Below are 27,527 nucleotides of genomic sequence, written 5' to 3'. Positions count from 1 at the left end.
TGATGCTTCGCATAGAGCAATGTGTCCCAAACCTCTTCTCATTACAATCCAAATTTTCAAGTGTTTGACAAAAGGAGAAAAGGATACTTTAAGCTTCACTAAATAATAAATGGATTTTCAGACAGATCCACATTTAGAAAAAGGTGACTAGCTTACAATAATATGTCACCACATTTTTTGTGTAACTGGGATTCTTTTCAGGTTATGTTCTGCCATCCTTGAAAATCATAAATTAGTAAATTTTGCTTATGACTCTTCTTTCAGTGTGGTACGTGGTTTAAATGTTTTAATATTACATACGGTGATGAGGAAGGGTCAGTTCTAGCCAGAATCATTAACTCTGCTTTCTCTCCACAAATACTGCCAGACCTGCTGAATTTTTCCATCAATTTCTGTTTTTCTTACTGTGCTAAGTGTGCCAAGCCTTATATATCAGGAATATTGGGCAACATGTCTCAGCACAACACAGGAAACATGATTAACACAAAACACATTCTAGCCTTGGAGACTATACTGACTTAAAATGTTAACTCTGTTTCTTTCACCCCAGTTGTGGACAGACCTGAGTTTCTCAAGCACTTAGTTTTTATTTCAGATCTCCAGAAACTAAGATGTTTTGCTTTTCCAAAAACTTCAACTGTTGCTGAAGAAAACTAACCTTTCAAAAAAATTAAACATGCAAAGGTTTCCTTGCATGTGCATGGAAATGCATTTTTAAAAAAAAAAAAATTCTTTCCAACAGAATGAAAGCAGTGCATTAGTGCACTTCTAAATATACAGTTGCTTCAGAATGAGTTTGAAATGGTACACAAGAAAGAAAATCACTGCTTTAACAAATTAGTAATTTTTAACCTTCGCATTTGGAGCAACTCACGTGATGTAACATTACAATATATTAGACTGTTATTTCAGTAGGCCACTAGCAGTTGTCAAGTCAAGTATTGCCAAAATGCAAGGCGTTAAATGAGTTCACCGCTTCATACATGCCAACTGCACTGGACATGAGCCAGCAGTTTCCTACAATTTCCAATTCGACTAACTGCTCTTTCCTAAGACAGAAAGCACCTTTTCAGTGACTGGAAATATTAGACTAAAAATAAACATTTTCAAAACACAAAACAAATCTTATCTATTTCATTCAGGAGATATGGTACATAGAAGTACTCCCCAAGTACACATGCCTTGGTTTATCAACTAGCTTAACATCATTACACAAGATTCAGTTCCAATAAAATTACAGCAATGTTTAGACTAGAAAAAAAATTCACTGCAAACAAGGCTTTAAAAACAGGGATTGATGATTAACTGAGTTACTGGGGTACAAATTGATTTGTGTAGCACCCCAAGATGTTACACGAACATGAGATTATTCAAAACTGGGGTCTGAGATGCACAAGCATTTATCCAACAGGAAGCACACACACACAACGCAATGTAGGCGAAGGAGTTTGTAAATGTGCCTAATGAAAAGCTGCATGCAGAGCAAGTCTTTGTGCAACGGATACTAGTCCTCCCAGTTTCAAAGTGCACATTCCCCTCAATACCCTATGTTTAGTTGTGTAAGGTTGAAATAATGTTAAACAGGCCCCAAAAGTGCTACTTAAAAGGCATCAGGAACTATCTACTAGCTTAGTGGTAAGATTATTTCTTCTGACTGCTGATGCAATTGTCTGTTTCTAGACCTAGATGTAGTTTGAATAATCAACAACAAAAAAATGATCTGGATGGTATTTGTTTAGGTTAAATTTGGCTTGAAACAAGTTGTGTACAGAAATGGGTAGCCTGATAGGGCTTCACCTAGGGATTGAACATGACTGAGACAAGCAGAGGTTATGCAAATTTCCTTTCTGCTCAAAAGGAATGTAGGTGGCAGAGAAATGTATATGTGGAAAGGGTCTTTACAGACAATTTACTGATCACAATGTCAGTGACAACCAACATATGAAAAGCTTGTTTCATATGAATTTGTGACTGAAATCTGGCAACTTCTGCGGTCAAACTGCAAACACAAAGCAGGGCAAGAAGTTTTCAGTGCTTTATCAGGTGATGGAGCAACGCTCTGAAAGCTCGTGATTTCAAATTTTAAAAATGGACTAGGTGTAGTGTGACTGACACCATTAGGATTGTTTGGGAAGGGGCTTCAATACTCAGCTAAATGATATTGGAGCAGCATGCAATGCAACATTGGTAATATCAGGGAACACTGATATCCAACTGTCTATTACCACTGTCTATCCAACAAGAAGCTAATGAATAGGATCTAAAAAAGAGAAGACAGAGAAAGAAGTTGACAGACACCATGTAGTCGGCTTATTTCTGCCTAGACTCTAAAGGATCAAATAACTAATGAGCAATACCAGAATCCTCAACCACACCACCCCATACATTAAGAGTAAATCAACACATTATCTTTTCCCCAACACTCAAAAGATCATAGATTAAAATTGGAGGGTAAAAGAAAAATATTCTTCATACAGAGGGTTGGTAAGATCTGCAGCATGATTGTGGAATCAGATCTCATAGTCAATTTGTCATGTGCTTGAAGAAGATGGTTTTGCAAGGTTTGAGTGAAAAGCAGAGTTGAGGACTAAATTGCTGCAGAGACAGCAAAGAGGTAATGGGCCAGATAGCTGCTCCCGGCAACAAAAACTCCGGAAAATATGCATTCTAATCAAATTTTACAAACATAGTAATTACGTAAACATTTGTGCATGTTTTGCTATCCTTGTGATCCGATAAAATGATTCCTAGTAGCTGAAGTATGGTTAGAGGAAGATTGCTGAGATTTAATGGAGTTAGAACATGAATGTCTTTGGATAACAGTCTCAAACAGTTTTTAACTTAGAGCACTTGACTTCAGATTGTATCAATTCAGCTTGGGCTGGCTAGCTGACAGGCAAGGACATGAGCATAGTGACAGGATTGGGAGTAGGAATGGCAACCAACTCAAAACTCCTCCACCTCAAAGCCACTACCATTCTCTGATATCAACAATCCTTGAAGAACAAATGCTGGATACCATGGCTATCTCTTTTAACGATGGTATTTGTAGCCAATGATGGCAGCAGTCTGAACTGCCAATTCTGCACACAAGACCATTGATATGCACTGCAATAGGAATTTTGAGATCAGATATTATCTTTGTGGGTTCTAAAGAAGTGCTGATGGCGGTGACCATTGATTTGACACTGGAATGGATGGACTTCAAGGTCTGCACAAAGCCTGCACCAAACTGGTCCTCAAGGCCATGTTTCTTGACATTGTCCATAGGTTGTCCACAGTGCAGCAAGCATTTGGTTTCTCCACCTTCTTCCACAACAGAATTAGTGTGCAACTGTGACTTCCTAGTGAGCTGACTCCTACACCATCTACCATCCATGCTTCTGTAAATTGTGTTGGAGCCTGACCAGCATGTAAATCATCAGACTCTAAGTTGCTCATTGATAGTGAAAGATGAAAGCAATATTGTCTCTGCAATTTCACTGCTATCTTTCTCTTTCTAAACGTTTGGAAAAGTTTTATTTCTTGTGCACCTGAAATGAAAAATGGACATCAGTCATATTTTGATGTGGGAAGGTGAGAAAGTAATCAGTGAGTGCATACATCATTTTTAAAATTTACACAATGCACACAATGTGGGCATCACTGTCATCCAGCATTTATTTCCGATCCCTATTTACTGTTAACTCTCATTTATTTCTTATTTCAGTGAAAAACATCGCCACAGCCAGTCTATAGCCTCTAATTGCTGGGCGTAAAGTGATTAGTCCTGTATTTAGTCTGTAGAGGGAACATTGCTTGATCATGTGCAGCATTGTACATCTCTCCACAAATTCATAAATGATTTGTACTGAGCTCTCAGCAATGGAGATTGATTGCACAAGGGCACTGACCCAGACTGAATCTATTCCGGAAGGACCATTCTTACTGGGGCAAATGAAAACCTAACAAAGACAAAGTCTTCTCCCTGGGGTCGGGGAGTACAGAACTAGAGGTTTAGGGTGAGAGGGGAAAGATATAAAAGAGACCTAAGGGACAACATTATCATGCAGAGGGTGGTACGTGTATGGAATGAGCTGCCAAAGGATATGGTGGAGGCTGGTACAATTGCAACATTTAAGAGGCATTTGAATGGGTATATGAATAGGAAGGGTTTGGAGGGATATGAGCCGGGCACTGGCAGGTGGGACTAGATTGGGTTGGGATATCTGGTCGGCATGATTGTGTTGGACCGAAGGGTCTGTTTCCATGCTCTACATCTCTATGACTATGACTCTATTTGACAGAGCATCAGAAAGGACTGGTTAGTGACTTCCTGTATTTTCCACTCCTTGGTCCAAAGGATGTTTGCCGATCCAGTGCAGGAGGTGGCTAATCGGAGTTGGAAAACGGGCAGTAGGTTCTTCTTAAAAAAGGTTAACCTTTAACTTATTAACTCACGATGCAATTGCAAAGGGCCAAAAAAGAGTCAGAGTCAATCACATTGCTGTAAGTCTGTAATCACATAGGTTAAAAGGACAAAATTTCCACCAAAAGGGCATTGTGCTAAAGTCAGAGTCATTTACTAGTGATTTTTATAACTGCTTAATGATAGGTTTTAATCGTTAATAGTTTTCATAAAGCTTTTATTACAAATTTCTTAATGGAATTTAAAATGATCAGCTGAAAAAGTGGAATTTGATCTTTGGCCACCAGATCATTAGTTCAGACTCTAGATGACTAGCCCATTAATATCATCAATATACCATTGCTCCTAGCTACAGCTTGCCCATCAGAAAAGACTGTGGGATCAATTAAAAAGTTAAGAGAGTGGAGAGTTAGGTACACATACCCTCATCATCTATCCAGTCAATTACCACATCTTCAAATGTTGCTCCTTCTCATGACAACCAATACTATCTCCTCCACTGGGTTTAAAAAAAACAACAGGTATTTATCTTTTTCTGGTTCTTTCGAGTTCCCTGCTTTTTTTTAAAAACTATATTCTAATCTTAAAAAGGGGGCAGAGATTCACTAAGTATCCAGCAATATAGTAGGCTGATGTGGCTATCATATTTGAAAGACCACCAGTCAGTGTGAGCTAGGAGTTCAGAGTGTGAAAGAAGCGCAGAAATTAAGCACAAGCACTGATGGAGATGATTATTAAGTGGCTCTAAGGGCATACAAAGTGAGGTATGGATAAGAATAGAGGTGCAATTGGTGAATTTCTTGAAGATTGAACATTGATAGAACATGCCTGATTATTAAACATCTTCCTGCTCTGCATTCCAGATTCTTGGAGTAATATTACTGTTATTGGTTTCTGTTGATACTTCCTTTCATTGCCTCCTGGGTATATTTGAGGAGAATCTTCTGCCTCCTCAGTGAATACAGGATCTCTCTCTCTTCCTCTTCGACCATGGCCTCAAATGTATTTTCTAAAAATTTAAGTGCTCATTCTCTTACACCGTCAGCTATTTCTCAAACCATACACATTACAGATTCACTTTTCAAAACCTGCCACCATTTCACACTTCTCCTTTAAAAAGGTGCAAGCTGCCTTCAACTAGAAATGGCACTTACTATCAGACCCCTTGACGATGCATTGAACAGTATAACACTGCTCTGATTAGATTAGATTCCCAAAGCGTGGAGACAGGCCCTTTGGCCCAACCACTCCACACTGGCCCTCCGAAGAGTAACCCACCTAGATCCATTTCCCTCTGACTAATGCACCTAACACTATGAGCAATTTAGCATGGCCAATTCACCTGACCTGCACATTTTTGGACTGTGGGAGGAAACAGGAGCACCTGGAGGAAACCCACGCAGACATGGGGAGAATGTGCAAACACCACACAGTTGCCCAAGGCGGGAATCGAACCTGGAATCCTGGTGCTGTGAGGCAGCAGTGCTAACACTGAGCCACCATGCTCATATGCAACAAACAGCACACAGTTGATACGCTGCCTGTATCACATAGGTGTGATGTCCATTCCAATATTCAGTTTTCAAATTTAAGCATTCAATCATGGCAGATACATTTCTCAATTCAATTCTCCTGCCTTGTCCCCATAACCATAGGTTCTTGATTAGTAAGGGGACCAATCCATCTCTGTCTTAAATACACACAATGACTTGGCCTCCACAGCCCTCTATGGCATCGAGTTTGACAGATTAAACCACCTTCTAGCTGAAAAAAGTCCTCCTCATCTCAGTGCCAAAGATTACATCTTCGCTGCATGGGTTTCCTTAATTCTAGTCTTTCCTACTAGTGGAAAGATTTTTCACATTGACACTAACCAGACCTTCCATTGAAATCATCCCTCATCCTGCTCAACTTCACCAATTTCAGACCCAGAGCCTTCAACCACTCTTCAAATGACAAACCTTTCATCCCTGAGATCATTCTGTGAACATCCCCTCTAATACTAGATATGGCGCCCAAAACTGCTCACAATATTCCAAATGCAATCGGACCAGAGTCTTATACAGCCTCAGCAGTACACCCCTCCTCTAGTATTCTAGACTTCTCAAAATGAATGCTAACGTTCCATTTGCATTTTAACCTGTCAACTGAACCTGCTTGTTAATCTTTAGAGAATCCGAAATCCCATTGTGCTTCAGATTTCCGAAGCCTGTTCCCATTCAGAAAATAATCTTTGCCTCTAATATTCTAACAAAAGTGCATGACTTCACACGTTGCCACATTTCATTCCATCTGCTACTTATTTGCCCACTCTCCTATCCTATCCAAATCCTTCTGCAGCCTCCCCAACACTACCTGCCCCTCCATATGTGTCATCTGCAACTTTAGCAACAATGCCCTCAGTTCCTTTGTCCATTTCATTAAATGTATAATGCGAATACTAAAGTTATGGTCCCAATCGTGACCCTGCTGAATTCTTCATCACCAGCTGCCATCCTGAAAAAGACCCCTCTATGCCTACTCTCTGCCTTCTGCCAGTAGCCAATCTTCTAACCAGGTCAAAACCTTGCCCCTTACATCATGGACTCTTATCTTATTTAGCAGCCATATGTGTGGTACCTTGCCACAGGCCTCCTGGAACCCAAATAGATCACGTCTACTGGGTCACCTTTGTGTAATTTGCTTGTTACTTCTTCAAAAGAATTCTAACAGATTTCTTAGGCATAACCTCCCCTTGACAAAGTTATGCTGACACAGCACACTTTACCATGCACTTCAAAGTTCTTCACAATCTCATCTTTAACAAATGGGACTCTAAAATCTGACCAACAACTGAGATCAGGCGAACTGGCCTATGATTTCCCATTTCTGCCTCTCTCTCAAAATGTATTACTTGACACTTGTTATCCTAAGCCAGGACATTGTTCAGGTCTTGCTGCATGGGAACATGGACTGCTTCACTATCTGATGGATAACAAATGGTAAACATTGTGAATTGAAATATTTTTTCAAGAAAATTTCAACTGATCCCTTTACAATTGAATCAAACACTAGTCATTTTCAAACAAACATTCTTAAGTTAATTTTTACAATCTAATAACATTTTGGAAAATGAAAGTTTGTACTTATTCTGCATCTGGGTAACATCCTCAATTAGCCAACAGAAAAAGGAGGAGAATAGTCAAGTGAAATTAAGTTCAAGTCAATAGGCTACAGAAAACAAAAATTCAGAAATGTAGGATAGATTCAGAAGGAAAATGGTAGAAAGAGTTTTCTTACTTCAGAGCTATTTATGATTGGAAGAACTCCAGGGAGAGAGTCAAGTTCATGCTGACAGCAATTGGCCTACAATTCTGCTGACTACAAAGAACAGTACAATATTCAGCACAGTCAGGCAGTCTGCAAAACACTCAAGCCTTAGTGCATTGCATCATTATCTAATGATAGTTGTTTTCTCCCCCCGCCCCATTTAGGGTAATAATAAAAAACTCATGATGGAAAAGTTTTCGAAACTTGGCATGAGTTTACATTCTGGATTTTACTGCGCTGGGACAAAAAGTATCACATGGTAACTTAACAGATTTAATGCACTTGAATATTATGGAGATGACATTAAAGATCACATGAAAGAAAGATAAAGAAATACAATCTCAATGTTGTGAAATGGTCAAGGTAACCACACATAACTACTGTACTATTTTGGGAGGAGTAGAAGCAGATAAAGTCAGAGTATGTTTCATAATTATGTCATTGGAAAAGAGAAAAAAAAGGTATGTGTATAAAATACAGCTGTTTAGCTGCGGAGAGTTTTCCGCCCATGCCAAAATGAAAAATTAACCACTGTACTACAAATCAGGAAACTCAGTTTAATCGTGATTCTTAATATCTATTCTACACTTTAAAAATCAGGTGTAACATTGTTAGTTTTGTTAACTACCTCTGTACACTTGGTCATTTTTGGATTGGATCTCCAACTAGACAAAATAGAGAAAATGAACATAGCTCAGAATCAACTTCTTTATCCAAAGCGTTATTAGAATGTGGAAATCATCATCAAAGGGAGTGGTTGAAGAAATCCTTTAGGTGTACTTAAAAGGAAGGTCAGATAAGTACATGAAGGAGATTGTGGACAGAAAGAGATTCAAGTGGAGCATAATGCTGTCTTGGGACTATTTAGGCTAGATGTCCTGTTTTCATGTTGTATATCCTATGTAAAAGAAGTCAAAAGGCTTTTGTCCTTTTGAGAAATAATATTCACTCTAAGCTACTTTTATTAATGTCTCATTTGTTCACATTTTACAAATCTGAAAATGTGGGAAGAACAATACTAACTTCACAGATAGAAATTAATGAGCAGGTAGAAAGCTCTCCGGCCAATTGCACTCCCAACTGTATTCAATAAAGCTATTTTGAGACACTCCCACAGCAGGCGAGCAGGAAGCAGGAGATCTATCTGGCAGGTCTCCATGGAGCTAAACTCTTGACATCGCAAAAAAAAAAGTCAACAAATAAGAGTGCTGTATAGTTTTCCATTATAAACTGGGGAATTACTTTGGAAAAAAAAGTTATTCCTCCTAGGTTCAGACTTTTCATCTCATTGTTATCTTACAGGATGTGGGATTGTACTGAATGAAAATAGAATCCCTACAGTGTGGAAATAGGCCTTTTGGCCCAACAAGTCCACGCCAACCCTCCAAAGAGTCTCTCACCCAAACCCATTACTATATATTTGCCCCTGACTAATGCTACACATCCCTGAACACTATGAGCAATTTAGCATGGCTCATTCACCTAGCCTGCACATCTTTGGATTGTGGGAGGAAACCAGAGCACCCAGAGGAAACCCACGTAGACATGGGAGAATGTGCAAACTCCACACAGACAGTCGCCAGAGGCTGGAAATGAACCCAGGTCCCTGATGCTATGAGGCAGCAGTGCTAACCACTGTGCCACCCATACCATATCAGCTTAGTTTGAAAAGAATTCCAGTGGCAGTAGAGTCATACAGATGTACAGCATGGAAACAGACCCTTCGGTCCAACCCGTCCGTACCAGTCAGATATCCCAACCCAATCTAATCCCATCTGCCAGCACCCGGCCCATATCCCTCCAAACCCTTGCTATTCATATACCTATCGAAATGCCTCTTAAATGTTGCAATTGTACCAGCCTCCACCACTTCCTCTGGCAGCTCATTCCATACACGTACCACCCTCTGTGTGAAAACGTTGCCCCATAGGTCTCTTTTATATCTTTCCCCTCTCACCATAAACCTATGCCCTCTAGTTCTGGACTCCCCAACCCCAGGGAAAAGACTTTGCCTATTTACCCTATCCGTGCCCCTCATAATTTTGTAAACCTCTATAAGGTCTCCTCTCAGCTTCCTATGCCCCAGGGGAAACAGCCCCAGCCTGTTCGGCCTCGCCCTATAGTTCAAATCCTCCAACCCTGGCACCATCCTTGTAAATCTTTTCTGAACCCTTTCAAGTTTCACAACATCTTTCCGATAGAAAGGAGACCAGAATTGCACGCAATATTCCAACAGAGGCCTAACCAATATCCTGTACAGCCGCAACATGACCTCCCAACTCCTGTACTCAATACTCTGACCATTAAACAAAAGCATACCAAACACCTTCTTCACTATCCTATCTACCTGCGACTCCACTTTCAAGGAGCTATGAACCTGCACTGCAAGGTCTTTTTGTTCAGCAACACTCCCTAGGACCTTACCGTTAAACGTATAAGTCCTGCTAAGATTTCATTTCCCAAAATGCAGCCCCTCTCAATTATCTGAATTAAACCCCATCTGCCCCTTCTCAGCCCATTGGCCCATCTGGTCCAGATCCTGTTGTAATCAGAGGTAACCCTCTTCGCTATCCACTACACCTCCAAATTTTGGTGTCATTTGCAAACTTACTAACTGTACCTCTTACGCTCGCATCTGAATCATTTATGTAAATGACAAAAAGGACCCAGCACCGATCCTCGTGGCACTCCACTGGTCACAGGCCTCCAGGCTGAAAAACTACCCTCCACCAACACCCTCTGTCTTCTACCTTTGAGCCAGTTCTGTATCCAAATGGCTAGCTCTCCCTGTATTCCGTGAGATCTAACCGAGTATTTTGCATCAGTATTTACTGTGGAAAAGGATTTGGAAGATAGAGACTGTAGGGAAATAGATGGTTACACCTTGTATCCAAATTACAGAGGAGGAAGTGCTGGATGTCTTTAAATGCATAAAGGTGGATAAGTCCCCAGGACCTGATCAGATGTACCAGAGAACTCTGTGGGAAGCTAGGGAAGTGATTGCTGGGCCTCTTACGGAGATATTTGTATCATTGATAGTCACAGGCGAATTGTCGATAGACTGGAGGTTGGCTAACGTGGTGCCACTGTTTAAGAAGGAAGGATGATAAGGATAAGCCAGGGAACTATTGACCAGTGAGTCTGATGTCGGTGATGGGCAAGTTGTTGGAGGGAATCCTGAGGGACAGGATGTACATGTATTTGGAAAGGGTACATGTATTCCTGAAGAAGGGCTCATGCCCGAAACGTTGATTCTCCTGCTTCTTGGATGCTGTCTGACCTGCTGCGCTTTTCCAGCAACACATTTTCAGCATGTATTTGAAAAGGCAAGGACTGATTAGAGATAGTCAACATGGCTTTGTGCGTGGGAAATCATGTCTCACAAATTTGACTGAGTTTTTTGAGGAAGTAACAAAGAGGATAGATGAGGGCAGAGTGGTAGATGTGATCTATATGGACTTCAGTCAGGTGTACAACAAGGTACCCCATGGGAGACTGATTAGCAAGGTTAGATCTCACGGAATACATGGAGAACTAGCCATTTGGATACAGAACTGGCTCCAAGGTAGAAGACAGAGGGTGGTGGTGGAGGGTTGTTTTTCAGACTGGAGGCCTGTGACCAGTGGAGTGCCACAAAGATCAGTGCTGGGTCCTCTACTTTTTGTCATTTACATAAATGATTTGGATGCGAGCATAACAGGTACAGTTAGTAAGCTTGCAGATGACACCAAAATTGGAGGTGTAGTGGACTGCAAAGAGGGTTACCTCAAATTACAACAAGATCTTGACCAGATGGGCCAATGGGCTGAGAAAAGTGGCATATATAGTTTAATTCAGATAAAAGCGAGGTGCTGCATTTTGGAAAAGCAAATATTAGCAGGACTTATACACTTAATGATAAGGTCCTAGGGAGTGTTGCTGAACAAAAAGAGACCTTGGCGTACAGGTTCATAGCTCCTTGAAAGTGGAGTCGCAGGTAGATAGGATAGTGAAGAAGGTGTTTGGTATGCTTTCGTTTATTGGTCAGAGTATTGAGTACAGGAGTTGGGAGGTCATGTTGCGGCTGTACAGAACATTGGTTAGACCACTGTTGGAATACTGCATGCAATTCTGGTCTCCTTCCCATCGGAAAGATGTTGTGAAACTTGAAAGGGTTCAGAAAAGATTTACAAGGATGTTGCCAGGGTTGGAGGATTTCAACTATACGGCGAGGCTGAACAGGCTGGGGCTGTTTTCCCTGGAGCGTCGGAGGCCGAGAGGAGACCTTATAGAGGTTTACAAAATTATGAGGGGCACGGATTGGGTAAATAGGCAAAGTCTTTTCCCTGGGGAGGGGGGAGTCCAGAACTAGAGGGCATAAAAGAGACCTATGAGGCAACTTTTTCACACAGAGGGTGGTATGTGTATGGAATGAGCTGCCAGAGGATGTCGTGGAGGTTAGTACAATTGCAACATTTAAGAGGCATTTGGATGGGTATATGAATAGGAAGGGTTTGGAGGGATATGGGCCGGGTGCTGGCAGGTGGGACATCTGGTTGGACCGAAGGAGGGAGACACAGAGACAGAGACACTTTCCCAACATCAAGGTCCAGCAGGAACAAACAGTTTCCCCACAGACTCTAGCCCCAACAATTAGCTTTGGAACCACTAACCACAGAGGACAAACCTAGAAGCTGAACCGGGAAGGCAAACCAAGAGCATCATCACAACAAAAGAATCCAAAAAAACAGTAGGAAGCCAACCAAGCGCTATCCGATCAAATGCTTCCAGACAAGGCTTGTTTCAAGCCTAGAGAACTGACGGCAAGAACTTCAACAACTGAACGCACTTTAAAGCTGTGTTTTACCCAGTGGGGAGCTGAAGCTCCCTAGACCGCAAAGTTTCCAACCTAGCTAGCAGGGAGGGGGGACAATGCAGGAACCCCAAAGAAAGTGTCTGATTAAAACTGCTGTTTAGCTTTGAATAGAGCTTTAACCTCTGTTTAATTTGATATAGTGTATCTACCTTCAGTCCTCTGTACAACTGTCAATTTCACTGTTTTATCGCAATTGCCTTTTTATTTCTTGTATCATACTTGTTGTAGTTAAATAAACGCATTCTTTTGCCCTGAAACACCTGTTTACCGCCTTCTTCATTTCACATTCCCTAAATAAGTCCAGTGTCAGAATCAGGGATCTGGGGGTGATTTGAACCACCTAAAAAAAAATCAGCAAATTACTGATCGCAAACCAGAAATCCCCGTAAGGGATTTGGAACAAGGGCAGGCAGGTGGGGCTAGTTTAGTTTGGGATTATGGCCGGCATGGACTGGTTGGACCGAAGAGTCTGTTTCCATGCTGTGTGACTCTGTGATAGGTTAGAAGTACATGACAGCTGGTGCACAAGTTATTAACAGATCAAATGAAGTATTGGTCTTTAGATCAAGGAAACTAACTTCATTAGTAATTTGAATTTATGCAGATTCTTGATAGAACCCATCTGGAGTACCGCAGTTTTGACCAATGAGTAACTGGAATAATATTATGCCTTGTAAGGCATACAGTACATATTCATTGAAATGATGAGATCTTAAACCTTAAGGAATAAGATATGAGAATAATTTGCATCAACATGTATTTTACTCACTGTAGAGCTGAGGGGTGATCTAATCAAGGTGCTCAAGTGACAAAAGGAGTTTTATTTCCAGTGAGGAAATCAAGAATATGACTGGTCACAAATGAAACCTCTGCTATTTAGGAGGGAAATGGAAAAAGTATGCCTACACTCAAATGGTGAATGAAATGCAGTACATTTTTGAAAGAGAGAGAATGATGCATTTCTTGCTGAATAAGACAATCAAGGCATCAGTGAACAAATAAAATTGAGATATAGATCAATTTTGAATGGCAAAACAATCTCAATGCAGCTTGAAGGGCTGTTTCTGTTCCTCTTCAATTGAAATTGGTAAGGATTTTTTAACCAGGTTAAACTCTTCAATTGTATTCTTGTAGCTGGTGGGGTGGGCCAGGAGAAACAAAACACATCTGCCCAGTGTGATTTTCATAAAAGCATGATGTGCAGGGAGTGATACAAATTAAAAAATAGACTTTAGGGAGATGTCCTGTATTTGGCCAAAGACCATAATGCTAAGAATTTTTCTATTTTGATTAAGATGGACTACCAACATATAGCATTTGCTTAATTTATTATAACTTATCTCCATGTAATACTGATTCAACTAACAAATCTGCCCATATCCACTGCTCTGTGCATTGCTCTAAACTGCAGTATCTGAGTAAATGATTCTGCAGAAACTGCATTGGTGAAGCCTAAATCAGCAATAAAAACTGTCAACAGTCATCAATTATTAGGGATGGACAATACATGCTGGCCTACCCAGCGATGCCCACATCCCATGGAGAACAAAGCAAAAACTGACTACACACAATAGTACAAGATTATAAAAGGCATTTGATTCAGCAGGTCGATGCTTTAAAATTTGCTCTACAGAAACCTCCTCCATTAAATCTAACAAACTTTTCTCCTTCCTGTATATATCCACCTTGTTTCTATAACCTTTCTTCCAAAAAAAATAAACAAATGTTTAAATGTGATGGAAAGGCATCAGTAACTGAAATTATTTGCGTAAAAGATGCTCTTCAGCAAATACAGTTGCATAGAAAGCATTTTCAATAAAAGCCTGTCTACGACTGAACAACTCCCAACGTTAGCTAGATAACAATGCAATTAGCCTATGCTGAAATACATTTTCTGACTTGCCAGCCAATAATAAAAAGAAACAAATACTGTGGATATTGGAAATAAAAATAAAGCACTGGATATACTTAGGTTGTCTGTCAGATTTTAAGGAGAGAGTTAATGCTTCAAGGCAAATATGACTTTTTTAATATCTGACAAAACCAACTGATGAAACAGGCTAAAGAATTTGGACATGGTAGAAGGAAGACATTGTAAATGTATGTCAGTTAATACAGGTAGGATGTTATGGACACAATACACAGATGACCAAGACAGGTAAAGTATTTGGTTACAAATGGACAATGGTGGATTTAAGTAGAATCAGCATGGACTGCTTCAGTAGGTATTGACAACAACAGCCTGAAAATACTGTAAATGCTTTCACTGCCATTGTACAATGGCATAGGACAGCAATACAAACTCGAGCTTTTTACCATGCTTTCACAATAGGGCAGTTTATCTAATTCTACAGGATCATCATGACCTTTACTGAAGAACAAATCCAATATTTATGCCACATAAACACAGACCTTGAAGGGATTTAGAGCTGGCCCCTAGTACAAGAGCTACTAGAAGGATGATGCAATACTAGCCACAGCTGCATCATCTGAATTGAAATACGTGGGGCAAAAACATTTTGCCCACTATGTCAAGTATTAATCGTTGTTGAGATTATTGTATCAACCAACTCATATGCTAGGTTAAAATGTTCTGAAAGTTGGTTTATTTAGGCAGTGAAAACCAACTTTCAAAGCTTCAATAAAGCAAAATGAAGCAAGTATTTGATAACAACATGGAATGGCTCTATTCACCTCACTTTATTATTTACTGGCCCAGTTTCCACGACCATTTCTGAAGGTACAAATATATATCCAACTCTCTCTGCTTTAAGCTGCAAAGTATGTCATGATCCAACATACCTCTGCAAAAAAGAAATTTCTCCTAACGTCTGTTTCTTAATGTCCTTCATTCAATGACCTCTTTGTCATTGATTCTCAAAAGGAAACAGGCTTCCCAATTCATTCAATTAAAATTCTTCAGGATATAAGTGACATTAGTAGATAGCAGGATGACCATTTCCATGGTGGAGAGACAGAACTCCCTCTAATTTCCACAGTCAGACTGTCTCTTTTCTTGAAGATAATCTCAGAGGTCTCCCAGTATGCTACCCTGGAAGTAAGCTCACAAGTACACATCGAATTGTCTACCAAAAATTATATGGAAATCTGGTAGAATCAGAATTTCACACATGGAGTTACAGCTTTTCTCTACACTTGACATGAAAACATTTCTCCTCATTTTCCCTCCATTTATTTTGCTGTTTATTTTTAATCTAAGATCTCAGGTCACTGACTCACTTTCTGAGGATGTCAATTCTCCCTATCTGCTTTATTAAGACTTCTCCATTTTTCAGGTCTCTCCTATCCATCCCTGCTGTAAGGAGAGGGGAGATTCTATATCCAGTACAGGGACTTCACAACCTACATAAAGTGGTTCACGGAATTACATACAATATTCCATCTGAGGCTCCACAGCATGATTTCCTTAATTTTTGTATCCAATGTTCATATATAAAGTCAAATATTTTAAATTCATTCTCAACGATTTTACCAACTTGTTCCATCACTTTCAAACATTTGCGAATATGCCCCCCCAGGTTGCTTATTTTTGTACCACCCACAGAACAATATTTAGTAAACGTCTCTCCATGTACTTTCTCCCAAAAAGTTTCACCACATCCATGCTCAATATACTGCATCCATCATGTATTGCCCTATATCCTGCATTAGTCTGCATATATAACGTCCACTAATAATGATATGTGGCATTCTCTATAGTAGCCTCCTCAAAATTCTAATTCTTTAAAAGTGCTAATTAAGATAACATATGAATGTTACTGGAAGGAGCAGGAGTAGGCCATCTGGCTCTCGATCCTGCTCCACACTGTATGTGAGAATGGCTGATCTGATTGTAACCACATATCCATATCGCCCCCAAACCTCTTGCTTACATGGATCTTTGGATTTCTGTCATAAAAGATATATACACAACAACACTGCTTCCACTGCCTTTTCCAGGAGGACTATTCCAAAGACATTTCTCACAAAGGATCATAATTCTTTCCTCATCTTCATTTTGAATTGGTGACCCTTCATTTTTAAATGAGTGACCACTACTTATAAATTTTCTACAACCTCTTCAGATCTACCCATCAGGACCTTACATGTTTCAATCAAGTATTGCTCTTCTAAATCCTAGCAGATGTACACCTTGCAAGTACAAGCTTTCTTCCAAGACAACACATTCATTTCAGTGCTAAACCTTCTCTGAATTGCTGCCAACTTATTTACATGTTTCTTTATTTAAAAAGGTGACCAGTACAGCGCATAGTACTACAGATGTGGTCTTACCAATGGCACCCTTCAAACCCACAATTTCTACCAGTTAGAAATACAATGGCAACAAATACATAAGGGGATACCTATTGAAAGTTCCCTTCCAAATTACACATCATAATAACTGGAAAAGATATCACTGGCTCAAATGGTGAAACTCCCTTGCTGGCGTCACTGTGGATTGCAGCAGTTCCAAAGTTAAAGAGTGACTTACTGTCAACAGTCCTTTTGTTTCCAGCCTTTTTTTTCTCTCTCCTTGTAGGCTCTCTCTTCACCTATCCACTCACCCCCGCAGCCCCAGTCATCAATATTAATACTATCTTTTCCTAGCTACTTCCAGTGATAAAGAGTCACTGGACTTGAAATGTTAACTCTGCTTCTTTCTCAACAAATGCTGCCAGACCTGCTGTATTTCTCCAGCAATTTCTGTTTTTTTTTTGTTTGTTCAGATCTTCAGCATCCTCAGTTCTTTATTTTCTCTTACACCCTTACTTGTTTCCGTATCTGATGATTACCACCCAAAAGTATAACATCACCCATTTAAAAGATAGAGACAAGGAGAATTTTTCCCTCAGCATTGAGAGTCTTTGAAACATGTTTTCTCAAAAAGGCAGTGGAAGCAGGAACTTTGAATATCTTTAAGCAGAGGTAAATAGATTGTTTAGGCAAGGTAATGAAAGCTTATTGAGGGTAGGATATATTGTGGAGACATCCTCGTTCAAATGCTTTTAGATTTATATACATCCAAATTACCTTAAATTGCAAAGAAAAATGACAATACAACTTATAGCTCTCTCTTGAAATATGTTAGTGATGAAATATGGAAGTTTAACTTATATTTAAAAGTAAAACTGATATGGATTGGCAAAAGGTTACAACATATTCAAAAGATAAGTTAGTGAAGCCAGATTTTCCATCTGATATCTCAACTTGGCATGTGTGAAAAAGTATACCCCTGAGGTTTTACAAGTGGTCTGCCATCGAATCGGATCTTAAAGCTGTATTACAGAGAACTAAACACTTGTAGCAGAAAATTTTAAAAAGGGCTCTTCTTCTATGAGTAATAAAAAATGTGGCCTATTTGCATTTAGTAATGGTCCTGGTCAAGCATCTTCAAAAATAAAGATATCTGAATTCACTTCACTGGACTAAAGATTCTGAAACTGACACTTCAGTGGAGAATGTTACTACAGTATTTACTCTTAGAATGGATTATATTACGAACCAGGTACAATAGAAACAACTCATTTGGACGGCATCTTTATTAATATGAATATTATTTGAATGGGGAATGATTTCACAAAGCTACAGCATAGGGAGATTTACGAATCCTAATGCATACAATCATAAAAAGCTACTACATGTATCTAGTAAATAATAAGAAAGACCCAAATGGAATGTTGGCCTTTAGTTTAAATAAAATAGAATATAAAAATAGGGACATCTTGCTAAAACTATACAAGGCACCACTTAGAATACTGTGAACAGTTTTGGTCCCTTGTTTAGGATGCAATCCACTGAAGGTTTACCAGATTGATCCTAGATATGGAGGGATTTTCTTCTGATGAGAGGTCGAGTAAGTTAGGTCTGTGCTCACTGGAGTTTAGAAACATGAGAGGCACTTTTACTGAAACATACAAAATTCTTAGAGGTTTAACAGGGCAGATACTGAGAGGTTATTTCCCTTACAGGAAAATCCAGGTCAAGATATAATCTCAGAGTAAGGGGCTGTTCAGTTAGAGCAGATGAGGAGGAATTGGTTCTCTCAAAGGAAAGCAAATCTGAACGATTCTTTATTTCTGAGGGCTGTGGAGGCTGGATCATTAAGCTTATTCAAGGCTGAGATCCCCAAATTTTTAAGTCAGTAAGGGGAAGGTAATGGGATAAGGCAGGAAGAAAATGGAATTGAGGACTAATCAGGTAAGTCATGAATGGCAAAGCAAACTCAATTGGCTCATAACCTATCTCTACTCTTACATTTTATGGCCTTAATGTATGAACTATCCCATGGCAATTCAAAGGAGCGTTTACGAGCAAGTAATACACTGAATCACATAAGGAGATATTAGCTAGATAACCAAAAGATCATTCAGAAGAGGAAACAGGAGTCTGGAGTTAGAGGTTCAGCATCTATGGCCTATGTACCTGATGTGAGACCAAGAATGTACAGCAAATTATAATTGGAGATGTGCATGAGGGCAGAATTGGAGCAGAGATAACTCAGAGGGTTACAAGATTTGAGCAGGGTCTGGAGTTAGAATGGGACAGCCCTCAGAAGAATTTGAAAATATGGATTAAAAATGTTAAAATTATGGCATTATTTAACCAGAAATAAATATATGGTAGTGAGCACAGGAGTACTGGGTGAATTTAAGACAACACTAAGTTTATGGAAGATGGTAGATGAGAGGTCAATCATTACCTCTAAATTCGACTTTTAAAAGTATGGACGAGCATTTCAACAGCAAATGAGCTGGGTGAGGCAATGTAATGAATATCAAAATAAGTGGCTTTTGTGCAAATGATCAGAAATTCACCAAGGTCAACTAGAATAATAAAATTGGCCTGATTTAATCTCAGACATTGACCTGAAATGGAGTGACTAGCTAGGAAACAGACTTTGTAGTGGGATCCGAAGACAATGGCTTTGGTCGTTCTGGTAACTGGGAGGAAATCTACTCAGTGTTGAACATTAGACGAGTAATCAGACCATATAGACAAAGTTGAGCTGCATGTCGTCAGCATACTTTTACAAATTCACTTATATATAAGACAACACATAGGTAAGAAATAGGAAGCTAAGAATGGAATCTGAGGAAATATGATGGTAAGAATAGTAAATGTTGTCTCCTATGATCAGTTTGCATTAGATGATCAAAGTCATAATACAGAAATAAGTTAAAAAGGCTGAATGACAGCTCAGTTGACACCGATCTAATTTTAACAAGTGATTCCAGAATTTAAAGTTAAGTTATTTCAAACTATACACACATTTACTAAAGGTGAGGAGACCTGGTTCTTAGTGTTGTTAGTACATACACTAACATTATAATGGCCACAACAGGCTAATGTAAAGTCAGTATTGAGAGAATAATTCATTTTATAAAACATCAGCTGTTGGAGAGCTGGTTAAACTACAAAATTGAAAGCTGTCCCAAATTGTTACTTAATAACATGCAACAAGCCTAATACATGCTCTTTTATTCCATGGCATTGTTCTTTTGAACATTACTGCACATGTAACAGTATGTTACTGAAAATAGTTAATGTCACCTCACAGAACACCTTGTAATTGCCAAGTGCATTTGTTTAGAAAAAAATACTCGAATGACCTTGCTGTTTCAAGAAAACCATCCAGATCAGTGAAGCAACTTAGTAAAGTTCAAGTTTCATATTGAGAAAATGAAATATCTTCAGATTATACAACAAATTATAGGCGCGTATTTGGTCTAGAAAATAACACGGTTGTACAAATATTAAAACTATGTAACCATATTATTTCTCAAGGGAAATTAAAAGGCAAATCTTACCTGGTTAAGTTTTCTATGTTTGGTGGTATAGTTTTAAGTCTGTTTCCCCCAAGTGAAAGAGATTTGAGTCTTTGCAATTCTAGAAGCTGAGAAGGAACCTCTTCAAAACGATTGCCACTGAAATTGACAACTTCCAAACCCATCTTTCCCAAGTCCTTGGGCAGGGAGAATTCGTCCATTCTGTTATTTTTGGCTATCAAAGTCCGAAGTTTGGTCAGTTCCAGGATATCGTCGCAGATGACGGAGAGACCATTGGAGCTGATGTCCAGGAAGAGCAGGTTCCTAAAATTGGCGATACTTTCAGGAAAAACAATCAATCTGTTGTGTGTCAACAATAACTGTTGAGTCTCGTTTTTCCTTTCTTCGCTGATGTCTTCCAAAGACACCGTATCCAGATTCATTCTGGACAAGTTCAGCACGCTGTCTCCTTCGATATTCTCCAAAACGTCCATAGCTGACCCCGGCAAAGCGAACATTTTAAACTTAATCAGAGTACTAAGGTGGAAGGAACCATCCAAATGCAGTTCACTGGCAGTGGCACAGCACTCAAATAGCTCGCCCGATGTCAAGTCCCCGCCCCGGAATCCGAATTGTCCATAACGGCCCGCGGAGGCGGACAGCTGACAGCGCGAGTACGCAGCGTCCGGGGCAGAGTCACGTGGTGTCTGCGTGAATGCCATGGCGTCAGGACGTATCGCCCGCGAGGGGAGGTCGGCCGGAGTTGGCAGTTGGTGCGTGACTTGGTGAGGCCTCAGTGGGAGAACGCAGGGGAGTGGTAGAGCGCTAGTGAAAATTAAATAATTGACGGCTGGCCTTCAACGTCTTATAAATGACTGGCAAAGGGTCAGTTGGTGTTCAAAGTAGCCTTCGTCTTCAATTCTGAAAAGTAGAGAAGACAGTGATCGCACAGGAAGTCATGTGAGCCCACTCTTCCAGCCGGCGGTCTGCAACTCTGGAGATTTCACTCTTAAATTCTTGAATCTTATCATTCAGATAATGTTCAAGATTTTCTCCCGCCCCAAAACGTCTCTTTTACTCACCGTCTTCTCCAAGCTGTCGATCTGTCACGATTTTCATAATAACTTGAGAAATCCCAGATTCTTCTTCAGTGGTTGGCTGTTGCCTTTGCTCACTGGTAGGACATTCGGGCTTGGGCAGATAAGTGGCAAGTAATATTTGCACCATACAAGTGCCAGGCAATGACCATCACCAGCAAGAGAGAATCTAACCATCAGCCCTTGACATTCCAAACACATTACTGCTTCTGAAACCCCCACTATCAATATCTTGGGGTTATCATTGACCAGAAACTGAACTGGACCAGACACTTAAATACAGTAAATACAAAGGCAGGTCAGACATTGGGAAACCTGGGTCAAGTAATGAACCTGATTTCCCAGAAACTGTCCACATCTACAAGGCACAAGTCAAGAGTGTGATAGAATACTCTCCACTTTCCTAGATGCATCTGTGAACAAAATTGCTTGCCCCATTTAATAAGCTCATGGCTAACCTGGTTGCAATCCCAAATATATTTTCTCACTTACCTGGTAACTTTTCACCCCCTTACTTAACCAATGTTGCACACCAGAATTGCACACAATCTACTTTAAAATGTTCAAAGGACTCCATCATCTTTTCAGGAAGGGGGTTTGAAAGACACATCGCCATAGAATCATAAGGATGTACAGCACGGAAACCGATCCTTTTGGTCCAGCTTGTCCATGCTGACCAGATATCCCAACCCAATCTAGTCCCACCTGCCAGCACCTGGCCCAAAGCCTCCACCATGTCCTCTGGCAGCTCATTCCATAAATGTACCACCCTCTGAATGAAACAGTTGCCCCTTAAGTCTCTTTTATAAACTTCCCCTCTCACCTTAAACCTATGCCCTCTAGTTCTTGACTCCTCCACCCCAGGGAAAAAACTTTGTCTATTTATCCTATCCATGCCCCTCATGATTTTATAAACCTCGAAAAGGTCACCCCTCAGTCTCCAACGCTCCAGGGAAAACAGCCCCAGCCTATTCAACCTCCCCTATAGCTCAAATCCTCCAACCCTGGCAATATCCTTGTAAATCTTCTCTTAACTCTTCCAAGTTTCACAACATCTTTCCGATAGGAAGGAGACCAGAATTGCACACAATATTTCAACAGTGACCTAACCAATGTCATGTACAGCTGCAACATGACCTCCCAACTCCTGTACTCAATACTCTGACCAATAAAGGAAGCATAACAAACGCCTTCTTCACTATCCTATCTACCTGCGACTCCACTTTCAAGCCCTCAAGAGAAAAAGATTTTGCCTCATCAATGTGACCCCTGATTTTTTTTAAACAGTGACTCCTAGTTCTTGATTGTCCCATGTGAGGAAAAATCTCCATAACTAACCTGTCAAGACCTCTCAGGGACTTAGATGTTTCAATCAAGTTGTCTCTTACTCTTCTAAATACCAAATACAAGCCTAACATGTCCAACCTCTCATCGTAGGAGAACCCACTCATTCTAGGGATTAGTCTGGAAAACTTTCTTTGAATTGCTGCCAACACATATGCAGTTTTAAGTAAGGTGACCAATATTGTATCCAATGCATTACTCCAACAAGTATTCCTTGCCTTTATTCTTTGTAATCTCGATCTAAACTATTTACATAGCCTAGTTTTCAGAATATAGGCCATCCCTCTCAATTGTGCTAGTACAATCATGAACGAACAGAGCAACCCTACACATCCTCCTTGAATCTTGTCCTTCTTAAATATCCAGTCTTCTTCAAGATTAAGGTCCCAATCCCTGTCATCTTGCAGCATGTCTCTGTTATGGCCAATTAATTGTACTTACCCATTTTAATTGCCACTTTTTTTTCAAATGCTGTTCATTCAGATACAGAACCTTTAATTTTAACTTTTTATTCTTTTTGTAAATTCTGGATATGTCTCTTGGTTTATTTTTAGATTCAAACGTGGTATGCCTTCCTAGTATTTATCCAGATTGAACTCCATCTGCCATTTTTGAGCTCATTGACCCATTTGATCAAGATCCCTTTGTAGTCTTAGAAAACCATCACTGTCTGCAATGCCACCGACTTTGGTGTCATCTGCAAACTTACTAACCATACCTTCTATATTTTCATCCAAATCATTTCTATAATTGATAAACAAAAGAGGACCCAGAACTGATCATGTGGAACTCTGCTGCTTATAGGCCGCCAGTCCAAAAAGCAACCCTCCACCATTATTCTCTGTCTCCTGTATCCAATTTGCAAGCTCACCCTGACTCCCATGTGACCTATCTAGTAATTAGTCTACCATGCTTGTCAAAGGATTTACTAAAGTCCAAGTAAACGATATCTACTGCTCTGCCATCATCTATCTTTTTGGTAACTTCCTCAAAAAATTCAATCAAGTGTTTCCTCACACAAAACCATGTTGAGCATCCTTAATCAATTTTTGCTCCTCTAAGTGTCCATACAACCAAAGTCCACCACCCGCCCCAGAACCCAGTCCAACACAGCCCACACCGCAAACCCCGTCCAACACTACCCACCACCCGCCCCCAACCCCGTCCAACATTGCCCACAGCCCACCCCCAAACACGTCCAACACTGACCACAGCCCGCCCACCAAACCCCATCCAACACCGCCCACAGCCCGCCCCCAAACCCCATCCAACAACACCCACAGCCCGCCACCAAACCCCATCCAACATTGCCCACAGCCCGCCCCCCCCAAACACCATCCAACACCACCCATAACCCACCCCCAAACCCTGTCCAACATTGCCCACAGCCCGCCCCCAAACCCCGTCCAACATTGCCCACAGCCCGCCCCCAAACCCTGTCCAACACCGCCCACAGCCCGCCCAAACCCCGTCCAACACCACCCACAGCCCGACCCAAGCCCTGTCCAACACCCCCACAGCCCAAACCCCATCCAACACCACCCTCAGCCCGCCTCCAAGCCCCATCCAACACTGCCCACAGCCTGCTCCCAAACCCCGTCCAACACCGCCCACAGCCCGCCCCCCAAACCCCGTCCAACACCGCCCACATTCCAAACCCTGTCCAACACCGCCCACACCCCAAACCCCGTCTGACACCGCCCACACCCCAAACCCTGTCCAACACCGCCCACAGTCCGCCCTCAAACCCCGTCCAACACCGCCCACACACCAAACTCTGTCCCACACCACCCACAGCCCGCCTCCATACTGCATCCAACACCGCCCACAAACTGCATCCAACACCGCCCACAAACCCCGTCCAACACCACCCACAGCCTAAACCCCATTCAACACTGCCCACAGCCCGCCCCCAAACCCCATCCAACACCGCCCACAGCCCGTCCACAAACCCCATCCAACACCGCCCACAGCCCGCCCCCAAACCCCATCCAACACTGCACACACACAAAACTCTGTCCAACACCACCCACAGCCCGCCCCCATACCGCATCCAACACCGCCCACAAACCCCGTCCAACACCGCCCACAGCCCAAATCCCATCCAATACTGCCCACAGCCCGCCCGCAAACTCCATCCAACACCGCCCACACACCAAACTCTGTCCAACACCACCCACAGCCCGCCCCCATACCGCATCCAGCACCGCCCCCAAACCCCGTCCAACACCGCCCACAGCCAAAATCCCATCCAACACCGCCCACAGCCCGCCTGCAAACTCCATCCAACACCACTCACAGCTCGCCCCCAAACCCCATTCAAAATCGCCCACAGCCCGCCCCCAAACCCCATCCAACACCCGTCCCCAAACCACGTCCAACACAGCCCACACTTCAAACCCTGTCCAACATTGCCCACAACTCACCCCCCAAACTCCATCCAAAACCGCCCACAGCCCGCCCCCAAACCCCATCCAACATTGCCCACTGCCCGCCCCCAAACCCCGTCCAACACCGCCCACACCCCAAACCCCGTCCAACCGCCCACAGCCCACCCCCAAACCCCGTCCAACATTGCCTTCAGCTTGCCCCTCAAACCCCATCCAACACCACCCACAGCCCGCCCCCAAACCTCATCCAACATTGCCCACAGCCCTCCACCAAACCCCATCCAACATTGCCGACAGCCCACCCCCAAACCCTGTCCAACACCGCCAACAGCCCGCCCCCAAACCCCATTCAACACCACCCACAGCCCGCCCCCAAACCCCGTCCAACATTGCCCACAGCCCGCCCCAAGCCCCGTCCAACATTGCCCACAGCCCGCCCCCAAACCCTGTCCAACACCGCCCACAGCCCGCCCAAACCCCCATCCAACACCGCCCACAGCCCGCCCCCAAACCCTGTCCAACACCGCCCACAGCCCAAATCCCATCCAACACCGCCCACAAACCACGTCCAACACCGCCCACAGTCCGCCCCTCAAACACCATGCAACTCCGCCCACAGCCAGCCCCCAAACCCCGTCCAACATTGCCCACAGCTCACCCCCCAAACTCCATCCAACAACGCCCACACCCCAAACACTGCCCACAGCCCACCCCCCAAACCCCGTCCAACATTGCCTTCAGCTTGCCCCCCAAACCCATCCAACACCGCCCACAGGCCACCCACAAACCCCATCCAACACCGCCCACAGCCCGCCGCAAACCCCGTCCAACACCACCCATAGCCCGTCCCCAAACCCTGTCCAACACCGCCCACAGCTCATATCCCATCCAACACCGCCCACAGCCCGCCCCCAAGCCCAATCCAACACTGCCCACAGCCTGCCCCCAAACCCCGTCCAACACCACCCACAGCCCGCCCCCAAACCCTGTCCAACACCGCCCACAGCCTAAACCCCATCCAACACCACCCACAGCCCGCCCCCAAACCCTGTCCAACACCGCCCACAGCCCAAACCCCATCCAACACCACCCACAGCCTGCCCCCAAACCCTGTCCAACACCGCCCACAGCCCAAACCCCATCCAACACCACCCACAGCCCGCCCCCAAGCCCGATCCAACACTGCCCACACCCCAAACCCTGTCCAACACCGCCCACACCCCAAACCCCGTCCGACACCGCCCACACCCCAAACCCTGTCCGACACCGCCCACACCCCAAACCCTGTCCGACACCGCCCACTGCCCGCCTTCAAACCCCATCAAACACCGCCCACAGCCCGCCCCTAATCCCCATCCAACCCTGCCCACATCCCGCTCCCAAACCCCGTGCAACATTGCCCACAGCTCACTTCCGAAACTCCATCCAGCACCGCCCACACCCCAAACCCCGTCCAACACCGCCCACAGCCCGCCCCCCAAACCCCGTCCAACATTGCCTACAGCTCACCCCCGAAACTCCATCCAACACCGTCCACACCCCGAACCCCGTCCAACACCGCCCACAGCCCGCCCCCCAATCCCCGTTCAACATTGCCTACAGCCCGCCCCCAAACCCCGTCCAACACGACCCACAGCCCAATCCCCATCCAACACCGCCCAAAGCCTGCCCCCAAACCTCCATCCAACACCGCCCACAGCCTGCCCCCAAACCCCGTCCAACACTGCCCACAGCCCGCCCCCAAACCCCGTCCAACACAGCCCACACCGCAAACCCCAACCAACACCGCCCACACCCCAAACCCCGTCCGACTCCGCCCACAGCCCGCCCCCCAACCCCATCCAACACTGACCACAGCCCGCCCCAAGCCCCGTCCAACATTGCCAACAGTGCGCCCCCAAACCCCATCCAACACCACCCACAGCCCAAATCCCATCCAACACCGCCCACAGCCCGCCCCCAAACTCCATCCAACACCACCCACAGCCCAAATCCCATCCAACACTGCCCACAGCCTGCCCCCAAACCCCATCCAACACTGCCCACAGCCCGCCTTCAAACCCCATTCAACACCGTCCACCACCGTCCACAAACCCTGTCCAACACAGCCCACACCCCAAACCCTGTCCAACACAGCCCACACCGCAAATCCCGTCCAACACAGCCCACACCCCAAACCCCGTCCAACACAGCCCACACCCCAAACCCCGTCCAACACTGCCCACAGCCCACCCCAAACCCCGTCCAACACCGACCACAGCCCGCCACCCCAAACCCCATTCAACACCGTCCACAGCCCACCCCCTACCCCATCCAACACCGCCCACAGCCCAAACCCTGTCCGACACTGCCCATACC

At 43.2% G+C, this 27,527-nt stretch overlaps 1 protein-coding gene across 1 annotated transcript in view; it reads right to left on the bottom strand.

Annotated features, from left to right (window-relative positions):
- lrrc58b (leucine rich repeat containing 58b) overlaps positions 1–20,950 on the bottom strand; it is a 46,642-nt gene extending 25,692 nt beyond the window's left edge. Inside the window, exon 1 of the mRNA XM_043701007.2 lies at positions 20,381–20,950. Within this exon, the coding sequence (XP_043556942.2) occupies positions 20,381–20,856 (476 nt within the window). The 5' untranslated portion in view covers positions 20,857–20,950. The remainder of the gene's footprint in view (positions 1–20,380) is intronic.
- Between the last annotated feature and the right edge of the window lie 6,577 nt (positions 20,951–27,527).

The sequence above is a fragment of the Chiloscyllium plagiosum genome, unplaced genomic scaffold (assembly GCF_037043375.1).
Source record: "Chiloscyllium plagiosum isolate Xiang-an unplaced genomic scaffold, Cpla_swu_hap1 HiC_scaffold_12, whole genome shotgun sequence".
Lineage (NCBI taxonomy): Eukaryota > Metazoa > Chordata > Chondrichthyes > Orectolobiformes > Hemiscylliidae > Chiloscyllium > Chiloscyllium plagiosum.
The sequence above is the reverse complement of the archived record's forward strand: the minus strand, read 5'-3'. Positions and strand labels throughout refer to the sequence as shown.